Source organism: Marmota monax, unplaced genomic scaffold (genome assembly GCF_021218885.2).
Source record: "Marmota monax isolate L192 unplaced genomic scaffold, Marmota_monax_Labrador192_F-V1.1 WCK01_AAM20220418_F8-fsc00021, whole genome shotgun sequence".
NCBI classification, from domain to species: Eukaryota; Metazoa; Chordata; class Mammalia; order Rodentia; family Sciuridae; genus Marmota; species Marmota monax.
The window spans coordinates 10,973,301-10,997,492 of NW_026695228.1; the positions used below are offsets into that span (position 1 = coordinate 10,973,301).

At 45.8% G+C, this 24,192-nt stretch overlaps 1 protein-coding gene across 1 annotated transcript in view; it reads left to right on the plus strand.

Annotated features, from left to right (window-relative positions):
- Itga9 (integrin subunit alpha 9) overlaps nt 1-24,192 on the plus strand; it is a 320,954-nt gene that overhangs the window by 168,763 nt on the left and 127,999 nt on the right. The window contains exon 17 of the mRNA XM_046436952.2: nt 8,296-8,372. Within this exon, the coding sequence (XP_046292908.1) occupies nt 8,296-8,372 (77 nt within the window). The remainder of the gene's footprint in view (nt 1-8,295; nt 8,373-24,192) is intronic.

Consider the following 24,192-nt stretch of genomic DNA (forward strand, 5'->3'; position numbering starts at 1 on the left):
AGGCATCATGTGGTAAGATAAAGCAAAGTGTGGGTCTTTTAAAAAGCCACTAATGCCGTCAGGAGGTCCCCATTCTCATGACTTCATCAAATGCTAATTACCTCCCAAAGGTACCTACTGCAGATACCATTAACATATGACTTAGGGGATTAAGTTTTGGTGTTAATCAACTTTGTTACTAAAACAAGTACCCAAGATAAATCAACTTAAACCGAGAAAAGGTTTATTTTGGCTCACAATTTTGGAGTGTTGGTCCATAACCAGTTAACCCTGTTACTTTGAATCTGTGGTGGCACAGGACATCATGGGGGAGAGTTCAGGAAAGGGAGACTCATTCACTCCATTACTGGGAGCGAGAAGAAAGAAGGGACTGAGGTCCCAATATCTCCTTCAAGGGCACACCCCCAGTGACCTAACCACCTCCTGCTAGACCCCCGCCTCCCGGCCTCCCAATAGTGTATGGGCTGGGGACCAAGCCTTTAATGGCTGGGCCTTTGAGGGACATTTGTCCAAACCACAGTAGTTGGTAGCATCTAGCCTGAGCGGTCAGCTCCCCTGCAGTTATCACGGAGGTTGACCTGGATCACTTAAAGATGTCGTTGCCCAATGTTCGGAGCCGTGGAACAAGCCAGAAGATGCCAAGACAGGGGAACTCCTCACGTCCAGTGTCCACACGGGCATGGCGCCAAATTGGTGCCGTGCTTGTGTTTAGAGGGAGTCCCGCAGAGCGATTTCTGCTCCCATGATCACAAACCCAAAGAGGACAATCTGTACAGACCTTGGGATAGAAGGCTTTTCACAGCTTTGATTTTACAAAGTTGTTGGAGTTTCGTTTACTCTCGAGGACATGATATTCTGCATGGCTGGCTTCACATACCAGGCCATGAGACTTTTCCTTCCTTCCTTTGGGCACAGGCTGAAGTAGAGCTGAAATTCCTGGGTCCGCCCCCCTGCCTTCTTACAATGTGCCACGTGAAGGGTGGTGCTGGGTTCTGGAAAAAGGAACAGAATCCGGAGGGAGGAACCTCTTACACTCAGGTCATGGCAGTTATGCAAAAAGGTTTTTGAGTTCTGGGCTGGGTCATGAGGGTTGCAGGCATGAACTCCCCGTGGCTGGGCTTTTAGGAACTCATGCAGGACTAGGGGAGCACCAGCTCAGAGGTATCACTCCGGACATCCAGGCAGAATGCCACACTCCAGGGCAGAGACCTTCTGTGAAGTCACATTGCTCAGCAGGAAGTGTCTTTGCTCATTTCAGCTTAAAATAGCCTTCCCAGGGAGTCCCCTGGGGTGGGATTTGAACAGCACTTATCCCCCACCTAGTCTAATTCTCCTTTTCTCAAGGCTTAGCCTGGGGCTTGGTTGCCATGGCAACCCTATAAACAAGCATCCAATCCAGGTCGGTAATTATGAATGTGTGTGTGTTTTTTTAAAACAAATATAACCAAATCCAAAAAACCTAGTTGTCCTCTGAAGGTGACAGCTGGAAGTGAGAATCCTCCTTCCTGTTAGGTCAGAAGGGAGGACTTTCTAGTAAGGATTTGAGTAGAAGAAATGCGTCCCTTAAGGCCTGAGCACCTGGATGACTTCCTGTCTGACGTCGGCCTCAGCCAGGAGCAGATTCTGAGCTGCCGGACCCTGCATCAAATGTCCCCAAGGCTGCCCTGGCCTTGGTGGCATTGTGAGAAAGGCAGGCCCACTGCAGCCTTGGGCTCTGACTCAGAGGGAAGTGGACTTAGGCTGGATTTTCCCTGGCCCAAAGGGAGCAGAGGAACCAGGATTCAGTGAACTATGGACCCCCAGGCCATGTTCAGGCTACCTAATTTTCTAAACACAGTTTTGTTGGAGTATGTTCTTGACCATCCTATATGTATCATCCATGTTTTTTGTTTGTTTGTGTTTTTGTTTTTCCTGTTCAGAAGAATTGTAGCCCCTGGTTTGACTTTGTGTCTGTGTGGCTGGGGATTGAGCCCAGGGATACTCTACCCGTCACCTATAGCCCCAGCCGTTTTTAAAATTTTTATCTTTGAGGCAGGGTCTTAAGTTGTCCAGCCTGGCCTGAAACTTGTGATCCTCCTGTCTCAGTCTCTTAAGTGGCTGAGATTATAGGTGTGCACCACCGCACCCCGCTTTACTATCTGACTCTCTGGGGCCAAAGCTTGCCAACCCTGTTTTAAAGCAAGTAGAAAAAGGATTTGGTGAGAAACTAGAGGACTTTCCAAAAGAAAACTGTATTATCCTAGGACACCCGAGGTGAAAAGCAGGAGAGGAAGGAGCCCCCATGTAAATCCAGTCTGTGAGGCTGAGGAGGCTGCGGGGTGGCCATTCCTTGGCTCTTGGAGGCCCGAGGCAGGAAACAGCCGCTCTCCCTAGAGGTTTCAGCCTCCTGCCCCCAGGGAGGGTTGGGACATGATGGAGTCTGCGACCTTTTGGCAAGTCCTGGAAAAGCTGCTTCCAGGGATGCCAACAGATAGCTTTTGCCAACCTGCAGGTGGAGGCTGGAGGGGACAGCAGGGAGAGACAGCTTCCAAGCAGGATTGGGATTTGTCTGATAGAGGCGGCCAAGCCTGTGTTGGCCTAGAAGACCAGGGGGATGTGGTAAAAGCAGATGGAGGAGGTTTTTGGAGGTCCAGCTTGCAGCTGTTGGGATTGTTCATCAGAGGAAAATCAGGAGGGTGGCCCCTTGGCTTCATGGAGAAGCTGGACTCTTTGTACTTTGCACAAAAGAAAAGTCGTTTCTACTTGTTCCTGGAAAACATGCTGTCTAGCATTTTGAGACTTCTCATGCCTGCACTCCTGCCTCAGAGACAGGTTTCTCAGCTCCTTAGGAATAGCTTGGCCTTTTGCCTAGAGACTAATTCAGACCCGGGCACAGGATTTGAGTTTCAGCCTTGGCGCCTCCAGTGCATGGCACAGGTCTCTTGATTCCCCGGGTGTCTTGCATTCAACCCTCAAAACAATTGCATTCCCAGCCTTGCCTGAGCCAGGGCTTAGATTGTACAGCTTACTTTTGTCTGGGTGTTGCCCTAGTTAAGGAAAGCCTGTAGGCGGGTGGAGCGTTCATTCTAGAATACTCCATGAATGGATTGTTAAATCTATGGCTGCATAACAAACCACTCAGGAATTTCTTTTCTCGTGTGTGTGCATATTTAAGGTGCACAGAGGCATGTTTTGATAAACATATCCGTAGTGAAATGATGACTACGTGCAGCAGAAACATATCTGTTTCCTCACTAGTTACTCGCCCCCACCCCAACCCCTACTTGTGGGAAGAGCACTTGGAATCTACTCTCTTGGTAAATTTCCAGTATACAAGACAGTGTTATTAACTAGAATGGTCATTCTGTACCTCAGAATAAGTCTTTAGACTTATCCAATATAACTATGTACCTTTGACCAACATCACCCCATTCCCTTCCCTCATCCCTCACCCTTGGTAACCAACAAAATTGTTTTCTCTGTTTCTGGTTCTTGAGCTCTTTTAGAGTCCACACATAAGTGAGAACATGCAGTACTTTTCTTTCTGTGTCTGGCTTATTTCACTTTGCATAATATCCTGCAGTTCTCTTCATATTGTCGAAAATGGCAGGATCTCCTTTTTTTTGATATTCATTTTTTAGTTATAGGTGGACACAATGACTTTATTTTTATATGGTGCTGAGGATTGAACCCAGTGCTTCACACATGCTAGGCAAGCGCTCCACCTCTGAGCTACAACCCCAGCTCGGGATCTCCTTTTTAAGACTGAATAATATTCCACGACAGATATGCATTCCTCCACTTACGATGGTTAGACTTATGCTTTTTCTTCTTTATGATGGTGTGAAAGTGTGCCCACATAACCATTCTGTTTTTTTCCTCCACTTTCAGTATAGTATTCAGTAAGTTACTTAAGATGTTCAACACCTCATTATATAGGATTCATGTTAGATGATTTTGTCTAACTGGAGACTAATGTAAGTGTTGTGGGCGTGTTTAAGGTAGGTGAGGCTGATCTATGATATTTGGCAGGTTAGGTGTATGAAATGCATATTTTACTTAAGATATTTTCAACTTAAGAGTGGATTTCAGGTTTTGGCCACCTTAGGAGTGGAGGAGCATTTGTACTTATGAAAACTTCTTCATCCATTTACCTGTTGACAGATGGGTTGCTTCCTATGTTATCAAGGGTGAATGGTGTTATAATAAACCTGGGAGTGCAGATATCCCTAAAAGGTGCTGATTTCGTTTCCTTTAGGCTTGCCGGATCATATGGCAGCTCTATTTTCAATGTTTTGAGGAACTTTCATATCAGTTTTCATCTCAGCTGTACCAATTCATGTTCTGTCAGTCACACATAAGGGCTCCCTTTTCTCCACACCCTCACCCAACCCTGGCGACCTCTTCTCTGACAATAGCCATCCTATGGCAGGGTGGTTTTGATTTGCATTTCCACAGTGTGGCTTTTCCAGCAGAAACCTTGCAGAACAGAAAGGCGTGGAATGACATACTCAAAGTTGAAGGAAAGAAAATGCTTGCCCAGAATACTTATCTAGAAAACCTGCCCTTCAGTAGTGAGGGCGCAGTACAGACTTCTTTTGCCCCTAGGCATACTTCACCAGAAACGCTTAAGGGGGTTCAAGTTGAAATGAAAGGACTCTAAGCCAGCAATAAGAGAAATGAGGAGATGGGAAACTTGTTGGCAAAGGTAGATATAGACAGAAACATAATATCATACCACTGTAGAAGGGGTGAGACCATCACCTATAATTCTATGGTAGCAGTTAAAAGATAAAAGGAACTATAAATTGTGCTGGTTGTGGTAAATTGGGGCATCAACAGCATATGATGTAGGGGGGAAGTAAAGGGAAACTCAGAGTTCCTTTGTGTAGGTGAAGCTCTCAGCATCTAATAGACTGTCAGTAGAGACCTTATTACAGAAGATATTTTATGTAAGCCCATTGGTAACTACAAATACGCATAGAAGTTACCAAAAAAAAGGGGGGGGGTGATAACACGGAAGAAAACAGTGAGAAAAAGGTGCCACAAGAACTATAAGGCATATAGGAAAAAAAACTATCAAAATGACAGGAATTCCTTCCTTTTTTTTTGGTATTAGAGATTGAACCTAAGCCTGCTTTACCACTGAGCCATATCTCCCGTCCTTTTTATTTTGAGACACAGTCTCACTGTGTTGCTAAGGCTGGCCTCAAACTTGTAATCCTCTTGCCTCAGCCTCTTGAGTCACTGGGATTATAGGCATGCACCACCATGCCCAGCTTAGAAAACCCTTCCATATTCATACTTACTTTAAATGTAAATTGGCTAAACTCCTCAATAAAAGGCTACATGGTGACTGAATGGATTAAACACACACACACACACACACACACACGTCCAATGTGTGCTGTCTACAAGAGGCTCACTCACTTTAGATTCAGGGATGTACAGAGGAATGGGAGAAGAGTCCAGGCAACGATAAACCAGAGAAGGCAGGAGCAGCTTCTACTCACATCAAAGTGGACTTGCAGTTAAAAGCTTCTCCAGACACAAAGAAGGGATTAAAGGGTCAACAAGGAGATACAACGGTTATCAATATGTATGCACCCAACATCAGAATACTTGCATATCTGAAGCAAATATTGACAGATCTGAAAGGAGAACTTGACAGCGGTCCAGTAATAGATTTCAGTGCCTCACTTTCAACAACGAATAGAGCATCCAGTCAGAAAATCAATAAAGGCAGAGCAGATTGGAACAACGTTTGTCGATCAGACAACCTAATGGACACACATAACACTTTGCCCCGACAGAATACAGGTTTTTCCAAGTGCACAAGGAACACTTTCAGGGTAGAACACGTGTTGGGTCACAAAACAAATCTTAACAAATTTCCTAAGCACAAGGGAATGAGCAAGAAATTGGTTAACAGCCAAAAAAAAAAAAAAAGAGAAAAAGGAAAATTGTGAATTGGCAATTTGGTAGGACTTGGTCAGAACACCTCATCTTTGCTCCACCAGGTACCTGTCAGTGGGGACCCCTGAGAGTCCCACTTCCTTGATGGCTCACTCAGCCTCCGAGCTGAGGGGATCGCCTATTCTCTCCATATGAGCCTCTCTGGGGCCAGCTGGGCTTTCCTCTGCGCAGAGTGGCCAAGCTCCAAGAAAAAAGCCCCAAGCAAAAGAAGTGAAAGCTGTTGCTTTTCATGGCTGAGCCTTGGACGTCACATAACGTTATTTCCACTGTAACCACAGATCCTCCCCATGGCAGGAAGGAAGCGCTAGATTCTGCCTCTCCGTGATGGGGTTGTCAAAGTCTCGCTGGAAGTGTCATTTTTGGACGTGGAGAACACAGTCACCTGTAGAGACATAGTCACATCTGCTCTTCATCTCCATTGTCCTTTCTCGTCACTATCACCCAGGAGGCCCCAGTGGTGCTCACTTATATGTAGTGAGGAAATTGCAAGGCCAGTCCAGGGCACAGCTGGCACGAGAGCCAGGATGACAGAGATCGGGAGGGCAGGGCCCGGAACTCGAAGCCGATATGTCACAGGATGGGTTTAGGTGACATCTTCCTTTTCAGTTTTCACCTGCTTCCTACCCCACCCATCATGCCCCTCCATCCCACCTCCAAAGCCCAGGGGTCAGACGGTGACCAGCCTCTGTGATGGGAGGCACGTGTGTGGAAGAGGCTAACCCCGGGGGTACATCTGGGTTTTGTGGGGCCCAAAGTCTATACGGTTGAGGGGGAGGGAAGGGCTTGAAGGAAAAAAATGTAGATTTGGGAATACAAAGTTAGGTTCAAGGCCATGCAGGGGCTGTGTCAGGGGACCTTCAAGTGTAAGTTGGATCCGGTTGGTGGGGAGGCCACCCTTGGTGCTTCTTTGTTAGTTCTAGGCTCACAAAGCATTTTTTGCCTGGCATGTTGCAGCTCCTAAGCCCTCTTCCTCCTGCTTTGAGCCTGGTCGAGATTGCAAAGCAAGCACAAAAGTCTTACTCTGAAGTCTCCTGGAGATCTGGCTCTTTCCTTGCCCCCGTTAGTGTCCAAAAGAACATAGGAATTTCCTCATATTGCCCAAGAATTCCATGATTTTTCCTCCTATAATCAAGGAAGGGAATGTTGGCTGGGACACTCTATTCTTTTGGAAACGTGGCACAGGAATATGAATTTCCATAGGCAAAATTACCCTGTCTGGTTGAGTCTAGACTATCCATTGGCCAGCAAGTTTGTTGGAGTCCACGCTGGCACTCTGAGAAGCCACCTATGCTTCTGCTATGGGCTATTACCCCAAACTCTGCTATCGGGGAGGAAAAAAAAAAGCCCTCGCAGCCATGAGGAGTGACAATGAAGTTTAATGGTAAATAAATCACAACAACAAACAAGGGCATCAGGTTCTTCTCTCCAAACCCCACTGAGATGATCAAAGCCATCTTAACGATAGTGAAGATCTTCCGAAGCATAGGGAGACTGCTGTCTCTACACCAGAAACCTCAGAGAGGTTGAGATCACATGGAGGGACATACTAACAAGCTATCCATGTGCTGCAGAGAGAAGAAAACTCTATCCCTTACAACAAAGTGCTGTTCCTGATTCCCTGGCCACCCTCCATGAAGCTTCCTTACACATTTGGGCAAGCTCTCTGCAAGTAATGTTGGTTTTAACCACAGAGCCTCAGGCCCCAGCACTGGGTGGGGCTTTGACTGTGGAGGCCTAGTCTCGGTTAGAGAAAAGCCACTATTCCCTGCTAACCACTAGCTGCTTCCCCCAGAAACTGGAAAGCATCTCTTCTGTCCCATTATGCTGCCCTCTGTCTAATGGCCTGATTGCCTTTGACATTTCCCTTTGGACCTAACCATTTAATATGGTCCCGTTGCTTATGCCGAGCCTTTCTCCAATGCAGATTTTTCTCTTCCCCAAGAGAACAAATGGGGAAAATGACCTGACTGTAATCTAAGAATTACTTACTTCATGGAATGATTATTCATGCATGTCCAAGAGCATCTAAAAGGTTTTTGTCAGAAAAGCATAGACGAAAGGATACCAGTCACGTATGCTTCCTGAAGAAGTGCTTCAGGAGACTGAGAAGTGAATCAAGTAAGGAATGCACTCATGAATCAAGACCACTGTTGATTTAGGCTTCTGTGGAACCTCGAGAAGCTTCCCTCACCCTGCCAGGGAGCCGGCTTCTTGGAGGTGGGAGGAGAGGCTTGGAGGGCCTGAAGGAAGAATTTCTACTGCTTTGCAAGAGGCAATAGGCCATCACTTACTGCTTTGCCCATAAACCCTATTCCAACCTTTCTATCATTTCTTTCACAGACTGTTTTTGAAAGGAATTGCCGATCTGAGGACTGTGCTGCCGACCTGCAGCTCCGGGGTAAACTGCTGCTCTCCAGGTATGTCAATGTTCCTTTTATGACATTGTTCTGAGAAGTTCAGTTTTTCTTAATTCCAGGCCCCAAGCCTGAATGTTCAGATTTCCCTACCATAAAGGTAAACCGCTTTGGTGGGTTATGGTCCTATACTCTGTGTGTGTGTGTATGCGCACGCGTGCATGTTTTTGTTAAGTATGTTATAATTTTTAACAATAGCTATGATTTGGGGAAGATAGTTTGGATTTTGTTTGCAATTTCACATATTTCACAATTTAGCTTAGATTTCTAATTTTTAAGAGTATTCGTGCACTGGGAGGATATTTTATGTTTACTCATTCTATTAAGTTGAACCATATGGTATTGCTAACGTTGGACCTTTTGGGATGATGTCATGATTTAACCTTTTACTATATAAAGTTGTTTCCCCAAAACACACACACACACACACACACACACACACTGAACAGTATTATCTTTCTGGCTTTAGCAGCAAGTCATGTTTCTGTAGCATAACAGTGGTAAAGTCAAGGGGCAGGCTGATCTGGTCCAAGCAGACTGTCTTTATTATTTCAGGGTTTCCTCCTGCAGTATGCAAGTCCCCCTAGGCTAAAGGTGAACGGTACAGAGGCTTTCTGTTTTCTCTTTGCCAACCTTTTATTTTAGACTTCTTTTAGGATGAAGGTGCTGGTCCTGAATCATTTAGCCACATTTCAAGAATGGTTTCCTTTTGGAACAATACCTTCTGAAAGATTGTCGTTAGCCTTGGGGCCAGAAACCCCTCTGTAAGATTTATTACCATTTCTCAAAGCAGTCCTCAGTTCTTTTAGCTAGTCTCTAAAATGCCAAACATGTCCCTTACTCGCATTGCCGAGAGTTAAATTGGGATGTAATTAAAGAAATATCCCATCATGAATGAGTAACTACACTAGGGCATTTTTGCTTTTTTTTTATGATAAATAATCTTTTAGGAGGATCATAGGTTCAAAGCCAGCCTCAGCAACTTAATTAGGCCCTAAGAAACTTAGCAAGACCCTGTCTCAAAATAAATTTTAAAAGGCCTGGGGATGTGGCTCAGTGGTTGAGTGCCCCTAGGTTCAATTCTCGGTACCAAAAATAAACAGTCTTTTATTCATCAATGCTAAGATGCCTTTTCTTCTGTTTTGAATTTTTACAGGAAGGTGTATCTCCCCAACTGCCTTCTCCCAATGGCAACATACACACAAATACTCTTCCAAACCACTTAAATATTACTTCATTAACTTCACTTTTACACTGGGGAAAAATGGCAGCTTAAAGTAGCATATTCTTTGCCAATCTTAAAAAATTACTTTAAACTCATGAAGTAGATATTGGGATTGCTTAACTTAGAAAGGCCTTCCAGGGTTACTAGAAAAACCAATTCTAAAGAAATTTCATAAATTATCAGCTCATTAATTTTAATTTTGAGGAGCTCTTCCAAAAAGTGTTTTAGGGAAAGAGTAATAAACAAAAATCACATGGATTTTTTTTTAACTTCAAAGCAGACTATAAATACTGGAAATTTATTGTAGATCATAGAAAATTTGATGTGGGATAATAATTTACTTGATCCAAGGTTAAATTTTAAGTAAGGAAAATCCTATTGCTCTTGCTACCCATTAGTGGGTAGACAAATCCAGCTTTTTTTTTAGTTGTGCTTTCTGTGGATTAAGATATAAAAATCAAGGCTCATGGTCAGTAAAGCACCGTATGACTAAAGCTGCCACCTCTGCCCCAACTTGGTCTTTCAGAAGTGTGATTAGTATCAGGTGTCCTCTGTGGATCCAGTCAGTAATGCCAGAATAACTAATGTGGTGGCCAGGGACCAGACCCCACATGTATCAACTAGCTATTGCTACCAAAGATGCTGCATAACAAACCACCCTCAAACACATGGCATGAGACAGCAATCATTTATTCTCAGGTCAGGTGAGATTGGCTGGATTCAGCTGGATGATGACTGACTTGTTCATTCCTCTGGGTTCAGTGGAAGGTAAACTCCAGTCTTGGGTGGCCCAGTTTAACTCTGTGTCTTTACTTGCCCCTGGGGAACCAATGGCCTAGCATGGGCATATTCTCACTGCATGATGAAATTGCTCAAGGACAAGCAAAACCATGCAATGGCCCTTAAGGCCTAGGGGCAGAATTGCCCCACTGTTATATCAGACTTTTCTATTGGCCATAGCAAGGCACATGGCCATACCCAAAGTCAAGGAACAGGAAAATATTTTCTGCCCCTTTAGTGAGAGCTACAAAGTCACACTGCAAAGGGCATGAATATAGGGTAAAGGACCGGGACCACAAGGCCATCTCCTACAGCATGTGAGCCCTGGGGAACCTTGTCACTCCTCCTGATGCCTTGTAGCTTCGAGGGCCATTTCAGCCTTTCTTGCAATTCCATCTTCTTAGAACTCAGACATGAGCCCTGGAGACGAGAGGAGTTTTCCTGAACCTCAAAATCAATGTTCTTGGACCAACCTTTCTGAAGGATGAGTTATTTCCCAGGAGGTCTCCCGGTCTCTCAAAATAGCCTTTTGGCAGGATCCTCCATTAAGAAACTTTCATTATACTCTTGGACCCAGAGCTGTTCCCACAGGAGCCATCAGGGAAATGTTGATTGGTAATTGGATAAGTGCAGATATAAAGCTAAACCTGTGGTTTCAGTTACACCGGACGGCCCTAGACTTGGAACGCTCACTCTGCAGAGCCAGGCACAATGTGCAGCAAACTGTAGCAAAAACAGGGTGTGGATTTGGTTGAGGGTGTTTTAGGAGCCTGAACTGTGGGTGAGCAGCTTGAGCTATCATTTAGCTCTGAGTCATTGTTGCCTGGGATGAGATGTATACTCCTTCATTGTTCGAGCAAGTACTGGGCACCACTGTAGATATGAACCATATGTGGCCCACTCCCCTGGTGTGCACAGCCTGGTCAGGGTCGGGAGACTGGACAGTGTGGCATGACCTCGTATGAGAAGAGAGGTGATTGGGTCCTTGCAGGGCATGGGGTGACTTCCAGGAGGCTGTATTAAGAGGAGGGAGGGAGGAGGACTTAGGTACTCTAGGCAGAGGAAAAAGGTGAGCAGAGGACTCCCATGAGGAACTGCAGGTGTCTGCAATCAAAGAGAACAAAGTGTGAGAGAAAGAAAGAAGCTGGATTGTGACACACCTGTGATTTGGGGCTGCATCTCCAAGCCAGTGCAGTAGAGCTGAGTCCCAGCTCAGGTAATTAACTTCCCAGGAATGCAACTAGATACGCTCCAGGGGGAGGGATGATGTGGGTCGGTCCATCTCCTCCACCAATGAAAGGCGTGTTCCAGCTTGAGTTCTGAGTGTGTCCCTCTTTTCACCCATCTCAGTTCCTCCTTCCCTGACACAGCTCTGTGGGGCCACTGCCACTTGTCTCAGTGAAGGAGTGCCCTTGGCAGGGATGGGCTTTTGGAGGGATGCTAGGTGGCTCTCCACCATCACGCTCCCCCAGGGCTTCAACATGGCAATTTGGACACAGTTTTTGCTTTCATGCTGTCTTTAGGACCTAGCTCTCATGTCAGCTGTACCCTCACTATATTGAAAAGGGGGATAAGGGAGAGACGACTTCAGTGACTGGGTAGACAGGCTGTGTGAAGTTCAGGGCTGGAGGCAGAACACCCACCAGATGGAGGAGCTTGAGTCTTACAACAGAGGGAAAGACATCTGGGAGGGAGGGGGGTCACCCAGAGTGACCAGGGATCAAGCCAGGAAGCGCTCCCTGTGACACTCATGGATGTTTTTATCTTTCTCCACAGGGAGTATGAATTTTGGCAGGATCTGTTGTTACTTAAAACATTCAACTCTAAAAGTTCATGATCTTGGGGCTGGGGTTGTGGCTCAGTGGTAGAACACTTGCCTGGCATGTAAGAGACACAGGGTTCGATCCTCAGCACCACCATACATACATACATGCATGCATGCATAAATGTATTGTTTCCATCTACAACTTAAAAACAAAGGCCATGATCTTTAATGAGTTGAACCTAGTTCTAGAACATGCCATTTCTAAACTATCCAGGAATAGGGAGGAAGCGGTTTAGATGTTTTCAGTCCTGTTTAGTAGAAACTTTCATTTATAAAAGGGTGTGCCCATGTTTTTTTCTGTCTGAAGGCTCACAGTACCTAAGATAGCATCACATGTGATCAAGATCAAGAAAAACATAAGTTATCGCAGTCAAGCAAATTTTCTTTTCCTGAGGCATCTCATTGGAGATCAGTGGAATGTCTCTGTCTCCTGGCTGGTCAACTTCAATAAAAAATAATTTAAAAAATCTTTTAGAAGAAGTAAAGAGTGGAATATTTGTGAAGTTGGAATCATTTCATAGCCACGTGTAACTGTCTTATGGCTATTATCACAGGAATTGGGGGTGGAGTGCAGTAGGTTCCCCCCAAACCTATGACTAGCTGGGAGATGGCTGGCACCATCTACGAATGACCAACCTTGTAGAAGAGGACCTCTTCACTTAGCAATTTAGCTCAAATCAAATTGTTTTCCTTCTCAAAAGTGATGAGAATCATCAACTGCATCACAAAGGGTGGAAAGGAACAGTGTCTTGAATTATGAAGGAGAAGAGAGCATTGTTCATGGTACACCTTCTGTGCACTGGGCACCCTACAGAGTACTCAGTATACAAAAAAGCACCCTAGTGTCTCACCAGCTATTTAACTGTGGGCAAGTTGCTTAATATCTCTGTGCCTCTGTTTCCTTCTCTGTAAGATGGAAAAATAATTCCAGCATCTTATAGGGTTATAGCTAATGAATTTATATGTATTTAATTGCTTCTAAAAATGCTTGGCACATAGTAAACACTTATAAATGAAAGCTACATTTTTTTTCATTTAATCCTCTCAATAATACTGAGAAGCAAATATGTAAACATTTTTAGTACTTAGGATACAGAGGCTAGGGAGGCCAGGTTATTTGCTCAAGGACTCATATTATGGGGGAAATCAAAGTGGGGAATTCCTGGTTCTGCATTCTGCTCTCTATGTTGGCCTCAATTGTTGGGGCCATGATTTCAGAGGTCTCAGTCTGAGTTTGCATATCAGCTGATTGTGCACCGGAAGTACCAAGGTGGAGACACTGAGGGTCTTCTTTGTTTAAAAAAAAAAAAAAAAAAACCCAGTTCAGGAGGTGGTTAGGGAAAAAGCCCATGATCAAAGATGGCTTCCTTCTATTCCTATGCACCCTCCCCATGTGCCACGTGGCTTTGAGGATATGCAGTGACTTTCCCCACTGGAGACGTGAGCCTCCTGTCCTGCTGGGTCAGTGGCAGACCCTGCATTCTTTTTCTGTGTAGGATCAATGTTCTCTCCTTGGAGAACTCAAGTTTGACCATGAACTTGTTGCTGGCATGCCAGCAGAGTCCTCAAAGGCAACAACATCACCATGAGTATAGTTACCACCGGGGTTTGGATATGAGGTGTCCTCCAAAACTCCTTTATTAATGCAGGAATGTGCGGAGGTGAAATGATTGATTGGGAGAGCTGTAACCTAATCAGCCCATTCAAACTGGAATGGACTGATGGGTAACTGTAGGCAGGCTGGGCATGCTGGGGGAGGTAGGTCATTGGGGCATGCACTGGAAGGGTGCATCTTCCCTGTGGCCCCTTCTCCCCCTTATCTTTCTGCTTCCTAACTCCGCATGAGCTGAGAAGCCTTCCTCTACTGGGCCCTTCCACCGTGATGATTTGCCTCATCTTGGGCCCAAGGCAATGGAGTCAGCCGTCTGTGGACTGAGACCTCTGAAATCATGAGCCCCATAGAAAATTTTCCTCTGCTAAGTTGCTCTTGCTGGGTATTTTTTTTTTTTCCAGCCACGGTGATGCAACGCTAACTAGAACAATTATTATTACCACTTTGTGAGGGAAGGTGACTGGGAGCTGATCACAAGCCTGGAAAACTTTTTGAGGTTGTCAGAACATTAGCCACCCCCTTCATTGAATGCAGCCACTTAAGCCAAAAAAAAAGCAAGGTTTGTTGATTGGGAGCAGCTGGCTTTTGTAGTTCTTTCTGGTTTTCTCAATGGTATATTCTTGAAATCGGGGTGGAATGCTCTGGTGGCTGGAACTTTCTGAATGAGGGCTGAAGCCATCCTCCTCCCCTGTCAGAACATGTCTTGGCCCTTGCTCTGATGTGGGTCCCTAAGAGGAGGCAGCAGATACCTCTCCTCACCCTGCGGGAGCATTTCAAGGGTGAATAGCATGTAGGTGAGCCTCCTGTAGGAGTCACCTAGCCAAGGGTGGGATTCAGGCCCTAGGGTAGGCAATCAGTTGGTGTCAAGGGAGCGAGGGATAGTCGGTCACACTCTGGAAGAGATACTGAAGGTGAGATCCTTCTGGAGAGCCCAGATTCTGCACATCTGTCAAGAGGTGACACGGTGCTCATATATTCGTTTATTTGAAAAATGTGGATGGGACACTTGATGTGGATGTGCCTGGCTTGATGGAAGTAAATAGGGACACACTGCGGCGTCACAGTGCTCTCAGTCCAGATGCAGACATGCATGCCAGCAACGTGTCGTCATTACCATGATCATCGTATGACGGCAATGTGAGGGAGTTCCCTGGAGGCGCAGGGGAGGAAGTGCTCCATATGGTCTGAGTTTGAGTTCCCTTCGATGCTGACCGGAGACGAGGATTCGAGTGCAAATAATTTATGTGAAATGTGCAGGAAGCAAAGGTAAAGAGTAAGGAAGTATCGACAGGGAAGCTTGCCAATAAGGGTGCGCCGTAACACCAGCATATCGGTTATTTATTGCTGTGCAGCAAATCACCCCAGAACTTCATGCCTTAAAATAACCACCATGTGTTTACTTCTGATTCTGCGGCTCGGCGGTTCAGCCTGGGCTCCCTTGTGTGTCTGCATCCAGATTCAGGTTGTCTAATAGCCTTTGTTTCTGGCACTTGTTCACTGGGGCTCCTCTGTTTCCCTCCTCGTCGTCTCATCCTCTAGCATGTCAGCCCACAATTCTTTTTTTTTTTTTCTTTTTTGGTGCTAGAGAATTGAACTCATGGGTGCTAAACCACTGAGCAACATCCCCAGCTGTTTTTATGTTTTATTTACAGACAGGGTCTTGCTGAGTTTCTTAGGGTCTCGATAAGTTGCTGAGGCTGTCTTTGAACTCATGAACCTCCTGCCTCAGCTCCTGAGTCTCTGGGTATACAGGTGAGCACCAACATGCCCAGCCATATTGATTCTTATAGTGTGGCAGGGGTCCTAAAAGGAACAACAGCACCCAAGACTTTTGAGGCCTGGTTGCAAAACTGGTATACTGTCACTTTCCTATATTTGGTTGGCCAAAATCAAGTCACAGGATCAATCTGATTAAGGGGTGGGGAACTAAGACTCTGCTTCCTGTTGGGAGGAGCTGTGAAGCCACAGAACACAGGGTGTAACTTCACAGAGACTGTCAAGCAGGCCTCCAGACCCAGCTGGCACAGCCGGCCACTGAGATTCATCACGCAGGACAATGCCAGGGAGCAGAGCTGTGGGGATCCCACAGAATGGGGCTCTTAGAACGACTGCATATAAGAACTGGAAAACCAGCTCCTGTGACCCGTGGATTGAGGGCCACTCTGGGGCTGGGGTGGGGGCGATTAATGCTTGGGATGCAACAGCTTTGTCTAGTCCTGGAAAAAGACCCTCAGAAAGATGCAGATGCTGGTAGCTGGAAGTCAGCCAGCACATTGGGAAGAGTCTGAGGGGCAATGGCCAGGGACAAGGATGCGGTCTCTTATACCCACTTTCTTAAAGATTTTCAGTTGATGAGTTTACCATGGAGTTTCCTGCATGAGTGTTAAAAGGAGTGTTAAATCACCTTTGATGTGGATGCCTCTTCCCATGAACTTCCTGAGAATGGTCTTACTCCACGTTTTGCCAAACACCCAACCTTGACTGTTTTGCCAAACACCCAAGCACTTCCTGACTGTGGCAACGGTAATTCCCATTGCAGTTTTTCTGTGTCTTGTTTCCTCCCCCATCCCTACCCAGCATAACAGCCATCACCGACACACAGAAGGGCTTTTTCTTTAGGGCAGACCCACTAGCCAAGGGTAGGGCCAAAAGCTTTCTTCTTGCTTCCTTAAGGATGGCAGCAAGGACAGGTGAGGGGTTTGTCCACGGCTGATCCCAGGCAGAGAAGATGAGACTCCAGAGCCCTCCAGCATCCTGGAATTGATGTGGACCAGGCTCATCCTTGCAGCCAGAACACTGTTTCTTGGGAGCCCTGGCTGCAGCCCAGCCCAGGAATAATCACAGCCTGTGGCTCCATGACGCCACTTCATTTGTCATATATGTAATCCAGCTGGCTGGAAACAAACCCAGCATGTTTTTGTTGTTCTTTCGAGATTGGTGTGTTTTATCTATGTACCTGGATCCACGGAATTTCTGGGGCAGATCAGGAAGCTGATAGGGATTTGAGTCACTTATCTGAGGTCAAAAAGAAAGTCAACCAGCCAGTGAGCAAGAAAAACACCTGGTGAGCAGCTCCGGAGTTCTCCGTTCCAGCAGTTCCACCGGTGGCCTTTGTCTTTAAATAGCCATCACAGCTTGGAGAGCCTGGCCTATCTCTGGGTGGAAATGACTTTCGGAATTTCTCTTCTATGGCAGGGAGGATCTGATTTGTGGTTTCCTGAGTATGAGACTGGGGACGGAGGGGCCACCACCCAAGGAACTGACCCTTTTCCTTTGTTGGACAGATTCAAAGTGCTGAGGGAGCTTTCCAAGGCCCCACCAGAACACACGGGCCACAGATCTGTCCCAACAAAGAGCATGTTTCAGGGACAGCCCTCCCACTGCTAAGCAGACACTGATCAAGATTTTCCAGCTTTAGCTTTCTGGAGAGTATAGGACCATGGGGATCCACAGAGGGGTGTGAGAGGCAGGACCTAGGCAGGAACCATGGCAACCACAGAAGGGGCGTGCTCACGGGGGCCCTCTTCCTGAGACTCCCGGGAAGTCTGTGTCTACCTCACTGTGAGCCTAATAAAATTCTATTCAGTAGTATTTTCCTTGTCTTCCAAATATAGCCACCCACTGGAGATCTATTATGTGTCAGAGTCTTTCCAGCAGGGTGGTGGTGATATGACAGTTTTCCTTCTGATCAGCCCCAAGGAAAGGACCTATCAAGAGAATGCAGCCCCTAGATCCCTCCCTTCTCTCAGATGGGAAGCCATGTGCCGTTTCTTCGCTAAGATTCTTGCAGTTTTTTTCGTGTGACTATGTTCCTTGGTCTCTTGCCACTGAATACTAGACTCACCCATCCCAGAGGGGACTCGTTGCTGTGACAGAAGGCCAAATCTGAAGCTGCGCAGTTGCTTTGCTTTCTGCACACTTTTCTTATTGCCCTGGGTATACCTTGACATATAGCATCTCTTTAAAGTTTGTTCTGAGCCCCCTGATACAACCCTGGGAGGGTCAGGATTCCCTGCAGGCTGTCCATGGATGAAAAGCCAAAGACAGCTGTGGCCAAGGAAGGATGAACCTTTTTTTTTTTTGGGGGGGGGGGTCTCCAGTGATCACTGTCCCCACCCGTCACATCCAAAGGTGAGGCTTGGGTTTACCATGAGCTTCCCTGAAGTCATAGTCCCTGCAGCTGCAGTGAGAGGGGAGGTACCACATAGAAACATCTAGATTTTTATGAGCCGTCTTTCCTGACTTCATTCCAGGTGTTCTTGATCCAAACATGACGAGCTGGGTGGATGCAGTTGGTTCCACACCCAGGTCCCTCACAGTGCAGGTGCCTGTTCCCTCCTGCCATGTTGGCAGCCAAAGACTCACAGCTGCCCCTCATCTGACTGGGGAAGTCACTGGTGTCCTGAGACTGCCTTTCCTGGGAGGTCACACCCCGCCTCCCCGGAGCTGCTGGCTGGCTGGTTGGGATGCAGGAGGCCAGCCATTATCTCAAGTGCAGATGGACTTGTGGCACTTTGTGCTCCAGAACCTCTCGTGGACCAGGCCAAGGCTGGACTTCACCTAAGGCCTTGCCCAGCCAGCTTCCCTGGTTCCCCAGAAAACCCCCACTGCGTGTCACAGATGCTGCATCTGGGGAGCCCATCCTGAGATACTGTAGGACTTACACTCACGCTGTGTATGTCTGTCCTTATCTCTTCTGGCCAGGCAGACTGATCTTGTTTTTTTGTTTGTTTGTTTGTTTTTTTAGGACTATTGAGTTTCAAAAGCAAATCAAGTTACCTATATTTATCAAACATTAATGATGAGACAGTTGCTGGTGTGCTTTTTGTTTTCCCTCTTGGAATCGGAAGATGGTGGTGTTTATGTTTGAAAACCAGGCCAAGGAGTGATGGGGGAGCTCCTTCAGGCCATCCTGGGACTTGGATCCTAGGGATTGCTGCTGGATGCTTCTTCCCTGGGATTTTGCTTTTAGAGGGGTCCCAAGAGATAAAGGGAGAGGGGCACCCTGTGAGAGGTGGCTTCCTCGGCAAAACGTTTTCACAGGCAGGGGACCAGAAACTGTTCCTGTAGCATAAGGGAACACAGGACACTCAGTCGGAACGGCCGGACTTCCTCACCAGGGTCCCTGGGCTCTTCTTCAGAAAGTGTTCTGTGAGCTGGGTGTGGTGGTGCACACCTGTAATCCCAACAGCTTGGGAGGCTAAGGCAGGAGGATCGCAAATTCAAAGCCAGCCCCAGCAAATTAGTGAGGGCCTAAGCAACTCAACTAGACCCTGTCTCTAAGATATAAGCAGAAAGGCTGGGGATGTGGTTTAGGGATTGAGTGATCCTCCTGCCTCAGCCTCCTGAGTTGCTGGGATTATAGGCATACATTGTAAGACAAAATTTAGAAGCCTCTGGAGAAAGTGTTTCCCCTCCCTGTGTGGCTCCTAACCTTCGTCGTGACCCTGATACAAGGTAGACATTCATTCCTTGTTGCTTGCTTATTAAAGACACCAGAAACTCCAGGGCTTTGATGAGCTCAAGAAAACGAGTGCATCAGGCCCAAAGGAGAGAAAGCTGGCATCTGGTCCATGTGAACAAAATACACTGATATTGGAGGTACTGCCTCTGGGTAGTGCAGACCTGTTTTTACCTTCGGGGACCTCCAGAGACGCAGAGATCCAGGTGGAAAGAGCGGCTTTCTCCAGCCCTGCGACTGACTGGCTGTAAAGGAAAAAGGATACACAATCCAGGGAGACTAGTAATTTCAGTATATTTTCTTGCCTGGAACCATTTACAGCTCCCACTTGGCTCTTGAACTAGAAGCGGGGAAACGTTGCGGCTACTGCAGAGTTATCCATCCAGGGACCACTGTGGCCCTCCTGATGTGAGTTCTCTGGGGTCGTCTGGCTTGCTGCCTTCTGTGACATGCAGGTGGGCTTCTCGCATGGTGAGCATAGCCAGGTTCCAGGGCAACGTGAGTGTGGCACAGTGTGGCAGCATGCCAGGGCTGGGTCAACTCGAGCATCACGCCCTCCATCCCTGTCGTATGACATCAAACCTCTGAGCAGCCCACAGATCTTGGGAATTCCTCTGCCCCTCAAAGTATTCTTTGTCTTTAATGCAGTGGTTACAGTGAATGAACCTGATTTGTTCCAGATGTCCTGAGATTTAGTGATCCAGGAGACTGCTCCGAAAGGATGATGAGGATTTGAATTCCTCTGTTTGCCAGGAATCAGTATTTCTTTGCATGGTTGCATAGATGGAGCGGGAGGGACCCCTAGCCGCTTAGAGGGACAGGGAAGGACCCTGTTCCTGCTTGTTTGCCTTGTTAGAAGATGACCTTTAAAGCCAGTACTGATTCTGCCATTATGTGAGTGGTTAAAAGAATCAAAGCTGGGGCCAAAGTCAGCAGGGACACAGGCATGTTATTTATTTTTTGAAGTAACACTTGTTTACCTCAACTATTGGAATATTGCTAGGAATACCACAATTCTGACTCAAATCGGTGAATGATTTTCTCTTTCTCTCATTCTATGAGCACAGCACTAGCCCAGGTGAATACTCAATAGGAAGGAGGTGAGGTGTTTCTGCCTTCACATACGTGGGTTTTCAACCCAGGAATTCAGTCCCAGGACTCATTTCCCTGACCCAAGGTCACTTTTAATTGAGGTGCCTTATAGAGTGTACCTCCCAATCTCTAGCTGGAACCAATAACTATGTGGGTTTCTTTTACAAGATTGGAAGAGATTTATAGAACACAGTTAGATGTAAGGCAAATCTCAAAACTATATGGAATAATAACCCACAGTTGGAGTATACTTGTATAAATGTATGGCATATTCTGTTAAATGACAGTGTTATTGGTTTATGTGGTATTTGAGGATATGAAAATTAAAGCTACCGAACCCCCCTCCCCCCATTCAGAGGAGATATGTTCCAAGACTAATAGTAGAATAGTACCAAACTTTATGTACTATGTTTTTTTCTATACATACCTACTATGATGAAGTTTAATTTATAAATTAGGCACAATGAGAGGTTAACAACGATAATAAAATAGAAGAATCATGGCAATATAGTGTAGCAAAATTGCCAGCATCACTCCTCTTGCCCTTTGGGGTCAGTATTAAATAAAACAACGGTTACATGAACTTTTGGACTGTCATATTCAAAACCAAAAAAGCTACTAAATGATTATCTGGTGGGTAGAATATACAGTGTGGACACACTGGTCAGAGATGATGTATATCCCAAGCAGGATGAAATGGTATGACTTGAAATTTCATCCTGCTACTCAGAATATTGCTTTATTTAAAACTTGTGAATTGTTCACTGAATTTTTCTATTTAACGTTTCTATATAATATCCACGGAATTCACCGAGGTAGGGTGGGATGAACATGCCAGAGAAGTGGGCAGGTCTCAGATGTAGCACTAAGTTTTGAACAAAGGGAAGCATGTTGTAGGTTATAAAATGAAAGGCCCCTGAGCTTGTCAGGAATAAGGACCTCAGAAGGGTTAGAGCAGAAGGTCCAGGACTGAGACTGTAACCTCAGGAGGCTGCCTATGTTTATATGCAGCAAGCTATTGGATAACCACAGGATAAGACCAATCAATAGTTGGGGAGAAATAACAGTTTCCTTCAATCTAGAGTATATTAGAATACAGAATAAAATGAGACTTGACTTCTTAACTATATTTAGAATTGTACCCTTTTTGTACCATGTTCTCTTTGACTATCCCATTCCCTTCCCACCGGGGGTTGAGATCAGGCCATGGTAAATACATATCTTACCACTGAGCTACGCCTCCAGCCCCTGTTTTAAATATTTCTTGATGATCTTTGTCCTTACAATAAAAAAGAAGTGATATCCTTTGGAGTTCTTGGTTAATTAAATCCCAAATATTTACCACCTTAGCTAGAACCTTATAAATCGGGAAGCTTTCATGAAATGAAAATTGATATTTGGGTTCTCAATAATCTGTTGTTTTAATGAAATCTTCAGGAATACAAGGTAATAGGCAGTCACTAGCAGCTAAAATGAGACATCAGGACAAAAAGTTTCCCACCCCTATGAGAAAGAGAAATTTTGGAGCTTCTGCTGGAAAAAACCTATAAAAACTGACTCCACTACAGTTCGTGGCTGTACTTTAAACTTTCCTGTACTTTAAACAGATCCTATCTCACATGAATGACTGTGATAAGTTGGGGAAAGAGAAACTTCTTTAACTTACATGCTGAGCATAATGGACTCACAATGTGAAAACTGGTATGTGGATCTGTTCCCCACCTTTTCCTTCAGCTTTCAGGGAAGACTACATTTCCCAGGCTCCTTGCCCACAGGCTTCCTGTTCCGTTTAGCCAGCAGTGATTGGAGGGAGAAAGGGTCAGGGTTTTCTCCCCAGCCCCACCTTTTTCAAACAGCATCCCCAGGAATGCAGCTTTCTCCTTGGTGGTCCTTGCCCCTTCTTTGAAGTTCACCTCCAGCCATCCACCTCCTTCCTCTATGGCTCCAGTCCTAGGGGTGTTTCTTCCCATCTCTGGTTTTCCTCATCTCCCCTCATTTACTTTTCTAGCTCCTCTTACGCCTTTGTACCTAGTTTCCCATTTTAATCCCTTCTAGTGAACTAGCTGGTGTGGGTTGTTTTCCTGTCTGGACCCTCAATGATGCACAGTGGCTTGAATCTTGGTACTGACTGCTACTAGGTAAATGGTCCTACCACTAGTAACCACAGAAGTTAACAAGCCACTTGCCTGATTTAGTCCTCAAACTTTTCATCTGCAAAAATGGGGAGGAAGTTGATTCAAGGTCCCTTTTAGACATGAAAGTCCGTGAGTCTCTAAACTTTGATCTCCTAATACATAGTCATTTAAATGTTGTAATTTTTTTAACCTTTATGTTGTAGACAGTTTTTATTGTTCACATCCAAGATGTGGCCTTAACCTGTATCATATACGATGTGTGCAGTATTTGATGAGGGATTGACCCTAGTATCTTATCACTAAAGGTTGAGGTTGGCAACTTTATTATTTGAGGTAAATATAGAAAAGTGTCTTTTAAAATGAGTTTTTATATAGTTCGACATAGATCACTAACTTTCTATGAAGAGAAGTTGCTACTGTCACAAAGGAGAGGACCCCCCACCAACCTGGCTCTTTGGAAAGTGTCTGTGGGGAACTGGGGGGGTTGTGTAATAACTCTCAAATACAATGGTAGACTTGAGTGTAGGAGCTCTGAGCCCTCAGAGGTAAACTGAGGCTGAGGAGTAAACACTACAACCACATTCTGGGACCAAAATATATGAATACTCTTGTGCTTTGGAGGTTACCTGAAGATGCCTCCCCAGGTTGGGAGACTGAAAGCAGGCTCTCTCTACAGAGAGCATGCCCCCTGGAGATGGGCTCAGAAATATGTAATTGATGCCATCTCTGTCTTCTCAAATGGATCTACACAGAGTGAGTTGCCCTGAGGAAGCACAGAAGTATACACACCACAGAATCCACAAGGGGTATCTTGTCTCTTATCCTTAACTAGTTTAAGTCAGGGGCAATACTCAAAATAATGACCAACCTGTACAACATAGGTATACCTGCCTGTAAGAACCATTGTACCACAGCCATAGATAATGAGTACAACTTCACTGATGCAACCCACTGACGGTCAGTCCTGGCTCAGGGGTGTGGTTGGTCACCCACACCCATATATGGCAGGACGACGAGGTCTGTGTAGACCGCAAGCATTGGTAGAAATTGAAACTATGACACTTGGGATGTGTCCTTGGGACAGCTGCCTGAAGACCTGCCTCTAGGATTACTCCCAAGTAGCTGGGATTATAGGCTTGTGTCATGGCATCCAACTAGACCAGCCATACTTTAAGTGCTTAATGCCACATATGACTAGTGGCTACCATATTAAATGACACAGGTCTAGAACATGGACCTCAGAATTGTTCCATCCAATCCATGAGGGAGCTGGGAAGTTATACACAAGCTCCCATCAGGCATTGGTTGAGGGCTGCTGCAGGGCCATCAGAGACTCCATTCTTCAGCACTCTGCTAGAGGACAGGGAGGAGCCTTCTATCAAAGAAATAGGAATGCTGGTGGATGGAACTGTAGCCTATGCAGGCAACAGAGATAAGAGCCAGGGACAGGGGCGAACCCACATGGCCCACTACATTTTGTCATAATCTCACTCTTGTGCCTTATCATTAACACACTGCTTGTGACGTACCTGGCATCGGTGACTGAAGTATCCCAATTAAGTTCCCTGGCCTAATGAATCAACCCCATTGAAGTCTGACATTCAAAATTGAAGGGAATCTGCATGTTCTACTTACCTCCCACCAACCTCAATGCTAAGAGCATCCTTTTCCTGCTACTTTCCATATTATTTCT